Source organism: Anabrus simplex, chromosome 1, assembly GCF_040414725.1.
Source record: "Anabrus simplex isolate iqAnaSimp1 chromosome 1, ASM4041472v1, whole genome shotgun sequence".
Lineage (NCBI taxonomy): Eukaryota > Metazoa > Arthropoda > Insecta > Orthoptera > Tettigoniidae > Anabrus > Anabrus simplex.
The window spans coordinates 1,094,998,649-1,095,010,626 of record NC_090265.1 but is presented as its reverse complement, the minus strand read 5'-3'; the positions used below and the strand labels follow the sequence as shown (position 1 = coordinate 1,095,010,626).

At 38.2% G+C, this 11,978-nt stretch overlaps 1 protein-coding gene across 2 annotated transcripts in view; it reads right to left on the bottom strand.

Moving 5' to 3' along the window:
• Positions 1-9,833: 9,833 nt before the first annotated feature.
• The window catches only part of Galphaq (G protein alpha q subunit), a 395,971-nt gene continuing 393,826 nt past the window's right edge, over positions 9,834-11,978 (bottom strand). For both annotated transcript variants that reach the window (XM_067137250.2, XM_067137253.2), the window contains one exon: positions 9,834-11,969. In XM_067137250.2, coding sequence (XP_066993351.1) covers positions 11,887-11,969 — 83 coding nt within the window. In that variant the 3' untranslated portion in view covers positions 9,834-11,886. The remainder of the gene's footprint in view (positions 11,970-11,978) is intronic.

Below are 11,978 nucleotides of genomic sequence, written 5' to 3'. Positions count from 1 at the left end.
GAGCCGCATGCGGCTCTTGAGTCAGTCTTGTGCGGCTCTTAACACCAACCTTAGAGTAAAATTAAATGATATAATTAATGGAATCTAACGACATCTCGCGGCTGGCGGCAGTCAGTAGCAGTAATGTGCGGCTTAACGTTATTAGCGCTGTAGGTAAATGGTATGACATGGGAGGTGAAGATAGTTCTGGCACCTTCCATCTGATAGTGCTTTGAGCGCGAGAGTGTGTCAGTGAGCCAGTGTCGTGAGGTGAAGCCAGTCGCGTTCACATACAGGCAGTAGTGATTGTCGATACTTTTCTGTGTGCAGTTGTGTATTGTTTCAGTACAGTTGTGGCTTGGTTGTCGAACAGTTGTGATGCTGTCTAAGAAGCGTAAATATGAAGAGGAGAATCGAGCTGTTAATACCGACTGGGAGGAAGAATTCGTTTTTGTAGAAAGAAACGGTAAGACAATGTGTCTTTTGTGTCAAATAACTTTGTCACAGTTCGAGGCCAGTAATCTAAAACGCCATAGTGACACTAACCACAGCGGTTTCAACAAAGATTTTCCTGTTGGCTCTCAGTTAAGGAAAACCAAAAAAAGGAAAAACTTCATGGTCAGAGTAGGGTTATGTCAATTTTTACCAAGGAAGCAGATTTGACAACCAAAGCTGGCTTCATCTTGGCTTTTAATATTGCAAAAGCAAAAAAACCTTACATAGGTAGGTAGGTAAGGGTTATTCTGTTATTCTGCCCAAAGGCAGGTCCGAACCTCCGCAGAGACATTCCTGAGCCGGAGTTTACGTGCGGTAGGGTGGCCAGTTCCTTTCCACTCCTCCATTCCCTTACCCCCCACCAACAGCGCGTGGCAACCCATCCAATTCCTGACCACGCCCAATGTTGCTTAACTTCGGAGATCTCACGGGATCCGGTGTTTCAACACGACTACGGCCGTTGGCAAACCTTACATAGAGGGGGAGTTTATTAAGAAGAACATGGCACAAATTATTTCTGTTTTAGAACCCGAAAATAAAAACTGCAGAAACTGATCAACGAAATGCCCGCTGCTAGACACACAATAGAGGGGCGAGTTTCTGTTATTAGTGCGGATATTTTAAATAATTTACAAAATATCTAAGCGAGTGCTCAGCAGTAAGTCTGGCTCCGGACGAGTCTACTGATATGAAAGGTAAACCACAACTACCTATATTTGTGAGGTATGTGTTTAAGGACTTGCAGGTGGTGGAAGAACTTTTAGACCTGGTTACTTTGAAGGATACTACTCATGTTTATGACATTAAAGAAGCCCTGGATGGTGTTTTACAGAAAAACTCGGTGCCTATCGATAATATTGTCAGCATTGCTACTGATGGTGCACCATCTATGACTGGCACTAAACAAGGGCTTATTGGGCTGTTAAGTGCTGACACATCATTTCCTGATTTCCTACCTGTACATTGTATTATTCACAGAGAACATTTAGCAGCAAAATATTTTCAGTACCCGCATATTATGCAGGTAGTTCTAAGAATTGTGAACTGTATTCGCTCATGTACCAAAACACACCGACAGTTCAAATTTCTATAGAAGATATGAACAATGATGAGCTTCCTGATGATGTATCTTAGTACTGCTTAGTAAGATGGCTATCAGTAAGCAATGTTCTTGACAGATTTTTTTAATTACTTAATCCAATCAAACAGTTTATGGGAGGAAAATTATTCCCTGAACTTAATGGCCCCCAGTGGTTGTTAGATTTGGCTTTTTTTATTTTTTTAATTTTTTTTACAGATGTAGTCCAGCATTTAAAAACGCTAAATATATCATTACAAGGAAAACAGTGCTTTGAGCGGGAGTGTGTGTCTGTGAGCCGGTGTAGTGAGATCAAGTCAGTCGCATTCATGTGTAGGTAGTATCGACACTCGCTATTGCCTATACGTGAACGCGACTGGCTTCACCTTACGACACTGGCTCACAGACACACGCTCCTGTTCAAAGCAATATCTTCCTTGTAAAGACATGTCTTAATTGGCCCAGGCTGTATTTAGCTTTCATAGCAAGTTGAAGCATTTTGGGAAAGACCTTCAGACTAAAATATTTTCTCACTTCAAATGTTTGAAGAAAATTACTGAATGCCTTCCTGACGTTCAGGTGGAAACTGAAGATTACATGTGTAAAATTTCTGGGCTTGCTGAAGAAATCAATGGCAGATTTAATAATTTGAGATCACTTAAACCTTCATTTTCATTCCTGGAAAATCCTTCCTCTATTGATGATGTGGGCGATGGCAGTCCTGTTTCATCACCAATAACAAAGGATACAGCAGCTGTAGAGTTGGAGCTACAAGAACTGCAAGAGAACGGACTAAAATGACTCAAACAAAGTGGCATTTCTACCATAGAATTTTGGAAGAATGTTCCAGAAGAAAAATACACACTAACAAAACAGTGTGCCAAAAGATTAATGTGTGTGAATCACTGCACTCAACGATTAAATTCATTAAATCTAAATATCGATCTGAACTAAGTAATGAACATTTAAGTGAACTTCTGCGAACTGCGCTTACCAATTAAAAGCCAGATTTCAAAAAACTAACAGCAAAAATGAACACTCAAAAAAGCACTTCTCAAAAGTAAAATCTCATTCCTTGATGTGTACCTGAAAAATAATATTCGGTGTAGTGTAGAAAATAAATGTTCCTTCATTTGTTATAAAATGAAAAACGTGTCTTCATTTTATAAACCATTTTCTAAACATGCTCCCAATTTTTTGTCTCCTAACTTTGCAGCTCCCAGAAGTAAGGTTAGTGGCCACCCCTGCTATATACCGATTCTCATTAAATTCTGTTAACCCATTTTCTCATGGCTTGGCGCTGATATGGACTTAGCAACAAACATACAAATTCATGAATATCTGTGTTATCATTGCCGGTATGGTAAAAAAGTATTAGACATAAAAAATTGGAAATTTAATTCTATATAATTTTAGTTATGTAGTATTTATCGATACTAATATCACTAATAATATAAATATTTGAGAATTAAATTTTAGGCCTTCCCCTAAACTACCATTTCACTCAGCATGAATAAAATGATTTATAGCCTAGATTGTAGTGGCTCATCCCCTGACTTTACATACCGATTTTCGTTAAATTGTCTTTCAGCCGTTTTCTCGTGATGCGTGTACATGCATACAGGCAGACAGACAGACAGACAGACAGACAGACAGACAGACAGACAGACAGACAGACAGACAGACAGACAGACAGACAGACAGACAGACAGACATTACAGAAAAGTAAAAAGTGGATTTCCTTGTTACTGTGGACATGACTGATACAGAAATACCATTCTTTTCAAATTCTGAGCAATGTACAGACAAAACTCTTATTTTATATACACAGATGTGTGCTACAAACTGGCTCAGTCTTAAGATCACGTTAGTTTCTTTATAGCATACGGTGTGCTACAGCTGACTGTTGCAGCCTTCACCAAGGGTTCTTTAGGCAGACTTTCTCTGCTCTGGCCTATCAACCATCGGTTAAAACCGGTTGGCTGTGTGCTACTCCAGTCAGTAGAGCACCTTCGCTACATGCCTATATAATAGAAAGTATCATTAGACAGCGTATGAAAACAATTGTATATGCAGTTGTGAAATACATGTTTACTTTTTAATTTCCCTTGTCTGCTCCTTGGTACTAGCGATTACCTTTTGTGTAATAAAAAGGGAGCAACTGATTTAGGCCACCAGAATTCATTAGTAAAACAACATTAATATTAAACACTTATATAATGTGTTGAATCTCAGTTCTACCAGCAGTGTAACACAGCTAAGCTGTGCATATCATGAAGTAAAATGGGAAACATAAACAACAGTGGGGGAAGTGTGTGCTTTCCAAAATTATCAACTGCATCTAGTTTTTCAGGGCTTTTGAGCTTGCACTGAAAGGTCACAATGAGAACAGCAATTCTGGAACAAATCTTGGTATAATAATAATAATAATAATAATAATAATAATAATAATAATAATAATAATAATAATAATAATAATTTCATAATCAAGAGGGTGACTCCTTGCTTAGGCCGAGTCAGCCCATTATGTTACCGGCACAAGCCGAGCCTTCCTAAATTGATACAAATAATAATAATAATAATGGCATATAGCTTCTGGAGAGGCCTGGTGCAGGTCTTTCTCTAGTAGATGACCCCTACCTAAAATGATTTCTAATGTTGAAGACCTCACAAACACCCAGCCCCCAAGCCAGATGAATTAACCAATTAAAGTTAAAATCCCCAACCTGGCCAGGAATCAAACTTGGGACCTCTTGGACCAAACACATGCTAACTATTTAGCTATGGAACTGGACAAAATCTTGGTATCTTCTTAGAACTAATAGGTGTTGTGACAAGGGAGGACAACGCTGTATGGGAACACATGGAATCAAATAAAGTGTTTAAAGGGACCTTTGAAACTATTCAAACTGAAATACTGAAGTGCATGTTAGAAGTTTGCCATGAAACAATAATGCAGGAAGTCAAGGAAGCAGGACTTAGTTGCAGTAATGACAGATGAAACAGATGATGTCTCACTGTTGGAGTTTTATCATTTTGAGAATAATGGCGAGCCATTTGAAAGGTTTTGGTGACTTTCTAAAACCGTTAAACCTTACAAAATAACCACACAGATTTTGATGGCTGTTCTGTGATAAGTGGTACAACAGGAGGAGTTCAAACAAAAATAAAGGTTTGGTATCCTAGTGCACAGTTTATACATTGCTATGCTAATCAGTTAAAAATTATGGGTTGAGCTGATTCATAAAACCAATCCTGCAAGGGTGTTTTGCCTTGATTTGTTGTACTTCTCTGCATTAAGGTCATCACAATTCTTGAGGAACTCAGACCAGATCATTTTGGGAAGTAAAATCCAGGCTGCAGCACTGCCTCAATGAATTGTCCCTGTGTCACAGAGGCAACTACCTTAAGCCCAATCTTAGGAAAACACAGGTTATACTCTCCCACCTATGTAATCATGCTGCTAAACACAAACTTAACATCAGTTGGGAAGGAAGGTAGCTAGAGCTCACCCCTGTTGTCAAATACCCCTTGGAGTTCAGCTGTCTCTCACTTTTAGAGCATATTGTGTTATTAATGAAACTCCTCAGTGATCTGATATGCTGCTTTATTATTTCATGATCATAGAGAGGATGACGGTTGTCCATCTCTTGTATGAATTTCTCAGTTTCAGCTGCTACCGTGTTGAAAGTGGAGCTATGCCACAAGTCTGGTACAGCTTTTTGACATTTGTTAGTTTGAGGTAGCCAGAAACTGCATGGCACATGATGTTCAAAGCAATATCCTCTTTCTTGGAAAGGACAGAGTTGACCCACACAAGACAAGCACACTCAGCTTTAGAAAAAGAAAGGGCTGTAGTTCATCCAGTTGCTGGATGTATTCCTTCATACTGACAGAATGACAATATGCTCTAAAAGTGAGAGACAGCTGAACTCCAAGGGATATTTGACAACAGGGGTGAGCTCATACTTTGCAATCTCGGCCTATCTGGAAGACCCTTAATAGGATAAGAAGTGGAATGTGTATAAGGATATACTCAAAAGATGGAGTTATACACAGAATGCAGACTGCGACTGTGGTGCAATTCAAGATCTTGAGCATCTATTTCACTCTCCAAACTGTCCTGTTGAAAACCCAACTTGAAGACTTCATTACAGTCAGTGATAAAGCTATTGTGGTTGCTTTCATACTGGAGCGTTTTCAACATTTGAGGATACCTGGACACAATCACCACCCCCACCACCCCCACCACCACCACCACAATGCTTGTCAGTTTTGCAATCAGTAATGGCTTGTTGAATTCTGAGCCAACCTGTGACATGGTGGAACTTTAAATCAAGAACTGTGAATGTAATATTTGAGAACAAGAGCTTGAAAGAATGTTAGCTAGAATTGGAAAAAGTGTCACATGACAAAACTTTTCATGAGGCTATTAGTTTTGCAGTGTTATTTGGAGAATGAAGTATTTCTTCACTGGTTAACATTTTTCAGCTAAATAATGCCACACGTAGACATAGTATACAAACAGTTGCAAGCAAAATTGATAGATTCAATCAAAGTAAGGAATGTAGTGTCTCATTTCATAGGGGCTGTGAGGCAGATTAGAGATGCCACAGATCAAAGTCATGCTGAAACTGAAGCAATAATCATTGGTACTTCGAAATACTTACACGTCTTAAAACAATATGAAATACCACCTGTAGCACTAAACAATACCATTATTCCATATTGTGAAACAGTTATGAATCTTGGTGTGGCTATAAGCGAAACATTGAACTGGTCGCAACATGTGACGAAAGTTTGCCAAAAGATATATCAAAGCCTGCATCCCCTGAAGCGGTTTAAAAATATATATCCTTGGTCCCTGGAAATAAAGCTCATTAAATCACTTTTGTTTCCAATTCTCGAATACTGTGATACAGTTTTTATTGATATCAATAACGAGCAAGGCATGAGATTGCAACGTGCCCAGGCATGCGTTTGACATACGACCATATGCCCATGTATCCCCATACTATAGACAATTATCTTGGTTACGACTAAATGACAGACGTAGACTCCATGGAACTACTTTGGTGTATCAAGTGCTTTTTGAAAACACTCCTCCTTACCTATCCACCAGATTTCGCTACCTTAGTTCCCCACACCTGTTCAATACCCGGTCAGGCTGTACGCTAGAAATTCCTGTACATCGAACCGCAACCTACAACAGATCATTCACGATCACCACCACGAGCTGGAGGAATGAACTCCCCAATGACATCAGGGAAGCTAAATCTAAGACAAAATTTAAAATCCTTTGCCAGCGTAATCTTATAAGCACTTCCAGTCTTTCTTGAGTGTGAATGGGATGCATGAATGAGAGTGAATATGGTTGTTTATTGTAATGTGTTCCTGTTTATACTTTAGTCATACTTTACTCACTCTAGTTATACTTTAGGTTGTAAAGATTTCATATGTTAACATTTTATGTAAAAATTATATTGTATAAACAGGAAGTGGATAAGTGAAAGAAAGGGCTGGGAGCCTTAACTTCGCCACAATAAAGACGCTTTAATATATATATTTTTTTTGCTAGTTGCTTTACGTCGCACCGACACAGATAGGTCTTATGGCGACGATGGGACAGGAAAGGGCTAGAAGTGGGAAGGAAGCGGCCGTGGCCTTAATTAAGGCACAAAGTCATGCTGAAACTGAAAATGAAGCAATAATACTGGAATACTGCGAATACTGGACGCACTTAAGCGACTGCAGCTATCGAGCTGGGTCACTTTAATAATAACAATAATAATAATAATCTTCATTAGTTAGTAAGAAAAATGGAAGGCAGGCACACTGATGCTGAAGAAGTATGTAACAGAATTACACAACAGGCTCACCATCCTTTTAGTTCAGTAAGTTATCTTGTTGCAGCAGTTTATTGAATCTCTATCAACTTCCATGACTACTGAAAACCTTCTAGAAAGGGAACTTGAAGCAGCTATTTAATATTATTCACCTCTGAATAACAATAGGCTGAAGACAAAAATCTTGACGAAGCAAGTGACTGCGCGGTTTGGATCACATAGCTGTCGGCTTGCATTTGGGAGATCGTGGATTCGAACCCCACTGTCGGCAGCCCTGAAGATGGTTTTCTGTGATTTCCAATTTTCACATCAGGAAAAGTACCTTAATCAAGGCCATGGTAGATCCCTTTCCACTCCTAGCCCTTTCCTGTCCCATCGTCGCCATAAGACCTATCTGTGTGAGTGTGACGTAAAAATAAAGCAAATTGTAAAAAGTACTAAGAGAGGCAGGACTTAAGAAACACTGAAGGCACAGTTCCATTGTTACACCATGTATTATCACACACTATACGATAAATTTTAGGAAGTGACAAAGCTACTCAAGAATCTGATTACAACTCTAATAACAACTGCAGGACCCAAAAGATGTTTTTCAACACTGGCATAGATACAAAGTTTAAGGAACACCATGTCCCAGGAATGTCTTACTGCACTTGCATTGCTGTCTATCGAAAAGAAGATAGTATAGAAACATTCAGCACTAAAGTGATAGAGGAATTCTGCGCTAGGAACGAATGTCACATGGACTTTATTTTTCAGAGCCTTCGGCGAGTTCCTGTTCTTTTAGGCTGTAACACAATTAACACTGGCCACCACTGATGATATCGTTTATCAGTTTTTTGTCTTCTCAATTCACTGAGAGAGAGAGAGAGAGAAAGAAAAACAGCAATCTTCCTAATAACATGACATTCTCACCATTTAGAACAGTTGTCCAAGACAAAGTACCTACATGGTTCAATTTCACCCTTGCTCCTCTCCCCTTTTGTCCCCCTCAGTACTTGAACTTTCCTATGCATATAGCCTGACCTTTTAATAAGGTGATTTTGATTGTAGTTTGCTATTTGCCTCCACTTATGCCAAATTTGAATTAAGGTAATGAGAAGACAAAAACATTTAAGCACTCAAAACAGGAATAAACAAGTGTACAAATATAAATCAGAAAAAGGAAGATGGGAATTCACAACAAGGATGAGCATAATGATAGGTTCTATTACAAGGGGTTGAGATCACAGTACTTTGCACCTTAAAACACAAGGACAATAAACTTATTAGTGACAATTTCTCTGTATGGGTCTATAGGTTTACAGCGAATCTGAAGGATAATGTGAACAAATCGAGCTAGGTCAATTCTATTTTATTAGCTTCAGTCTTTGACGGTCAGTCTGAACTTCCATGTGCTAAGCTTTCTTCTAGAATCTGAGGAGTGTCTGTACCTGGACAAAAAAATATTGCCTGTTTCCTTGCAATATCATATACAATACACTAGTTTTTATCTGCCCTTTCTTCACAAGATAATATGGTAAATAACCCATTTAAAAATGCTACAACAAGAAAGAAATTGAAAAAAAGGTCACAATCCGAGCTTATGAATAGTAGGTGAGATTTATAAGCTATGAAAGTTAAGATCATATCTTTCTTTTGCCAGGCTGTTGCTTTATCTCTTCTATATTTTCTATCATCAATAACATATAGGATATGAGGATTCCTTTTCACTCACTTCAGGAACCATGAATTCATCATATTCTGGTGTCTTTCTGTCCAAAGGAGATAGTAGTAGTAGTAGTAGTAGTTGACTATAATGTCACAGTACCTGATAATACCACAGAATTAGAAAATTGTCTTGAAATTCTTTTTCAACCTTTTAAATCTATCAACACAAGGTTGCCATATGTTGATAAGCTTAAATCGCATTGATCTATGCAGAGTTCAAATCCTTGATGAAGACATTCTTTTTGTGATACAATGAGAATCTGAACTAAATTGGTACTGAGCACTTAAATTGATGGCTTTACACAAGAACTGATTTACATTATGTAATTTTCAGTGGAAACAGTTTCTTTCTGTGCAACAAGACATATCACATCCTTTAAGAATAACAAATGTTCCAAAATCACCCTTCCAACAAAAGGCAAGAGAGATCATCTTTAAGCAAAACATAACCTGCATCGCTTCAGAAATGAAATGGCGTACGGCTTTTAGTGCCGGGAGTGTCCGAGGACAAGTTTGGCTCGCCAGGTGCAGGTCTTTTGAGTTGATGCCCATAGCCGAACTGCGTGTCATGATGAGGATGAAATGATGATGAGGACAACACATACACCCAGCCCCCATAACAGCAAAATTAACCAATGATGGTTAAAATTCCCGACCCTGCCAGGAATCGAACCCGGCACCCCTCTGACCAAAGGCCAGTACGCCAACCATTTAGCCATGGAGCCAGACATCGCTTCAGAAATGCTCTGTTAGTGAATAAAATAGTTGCAGATGTAACACAGAAAATATTGACAATCAACATCACTGCATTGATTGAGAGGACAAATTGGGGCAAATATTCGTTTATAGGAAGGGGAGTTAGGGATTGGAATATCTTACCAAGGGAGATGTTCAATAAATGTCCAATATCTTTGAAATCATTTAAGAAAAAGCTAGGAAAAAAACAGACAGGGAATTGCCACCTGGGCGATTGTCCTAAATGCAGATGAGTAGTGACTGATAGTAGTGATAATTACAGGCAGCATGTAAAGGACTCTGTAGTTTTCAATGGTAACTTGATACAGGAAGTTCTTATTTATTAAAAAAAATTCAAGTTTTATCCAAAATGGTGATTCTCAAAAAATTTCAAAGCAAATTTTTATTAACTGAATTGTGAATGTGGTCAAAATTCTGGGAACACTGAAACTGGTATTTGTTTTCTTGATCAAGAAATGAGCACTTTAGTTCAACAGGCTCAGCATTTGCTCTTGTATAACTACAGTTCTTAGACAGGATAATACTTCTTTATTTACACTATTAGATATTGTGGATTTGTTTCATGTAAATGTTATTATATCCCAAGTTTGAAAGCCACTGTTCCACATCAACATAACATTCAATTTACATAGCAAATTTAATGGATGAATATTATCATAAATTTACAACATAATAATAGGGTTCACAAAAGAACTAATTACTATGCGTGCGTGCACACTCAATATACCTGGACAAAACTGACACTGCCTACGATCTCTCTGATTTGCCTCTCAAGAAAGGCAGTATATACACAGAACTGCCTGCTAACAAATTTCTAATATCTCTATAACATTTTTGAATAAAACAAACAAGAAAAAACACCTTCAGTACATGACTGTAAGAGCTGAGAATACTTCAGACTCACTGCTGCATAACAGAACAGAATGAAAATACAAGAAAAAATGACAGGCATAGTAAAGATGGGGGAAGACAGCAAGGACAATACGTAGTTGTTAAGGCACAGCACGCAGTACTCTAGACTGACCATCCTGTAGGTTTCCTTACCAGTCAAATAAATGACACGTCAAATATCTCAATTTCTATCAACAGATTAAAAAAAAAAAAAAAACTATAAAGAGGGAGAATAAGATATCTTACATTCTTCACTGTTAGTTTTGAACACGCCAGCTCTGCTTAACACTTTCTTGGTATCTGCTCAGTATGGTTACCTTTGAATACTCTTGCATATTTTCTCAAAGAAGTATTGTCAATCTCCAAACAAATACAATTCCAAACTACTATTTATGTACTAGCAATAAATAAATAGAAGTGCCAAATTTGGCTACAATAATGTACCTTTTCTTTCTAATGGCCAACAAAACAACTTTGCTTTTAAAAAATAACACAAACACTCAAAAAACATTACCTGCACAAAATAAATATGCAGTGGAATTTACTGCTAGTGCTCCATATATTCCAGGTAGTGACCATTTGGGAATTATAGTTTTTTTTGAGAGGACAAGAGATTTCAATTTTCTCCAATGTTGACAACACCTGGGAGAAATACTGTGTTGCAATCTTTGAGAAAATATGACTAAATATGTCTCTCGGGGGTAGGTAGAGCAGGAGGGGGGAGAGTCAACTCCAACATTGCAAAAGTAAGAAAAACCCGCGTCACTGCTGCTTAGTTTGTCGGGATAAGTTCTTCTTGGGTTACACATGGGGCGAGTTCCTTCGTGGAACTCACTTCAGTTTTAAAGAACAATAAAAAAAAAAACTTTCTTCAATTGCACAAAGTCGCAAAGCGTTCTGGTCTTCTTGGTTTAAGTCCACAAGTCCCCCTAGTATTCCCAACACAGGAGAAACCCATGTTAGCTGCAGTCCTCAAGAAGCCAAACATTCTAGCAACCAAAACGAGAGGACATTACTGTCATTCCTCTTCTTTTTTATTTCATTTTAATTTTTTTTTTATAAGTTATGTTCATGAAAATGAAAAAAGTTTCATCATGATGGTGTTATAGAAAAGGAAGTGGTGACAGGTTGTTACACCAAGTTGTACTCCTTCAAATTGGACTGCAGGATCGTGTCCTTGACGGCCGCAAACACGAAGCGAATGTTTTCTGTGTCTGAAATAC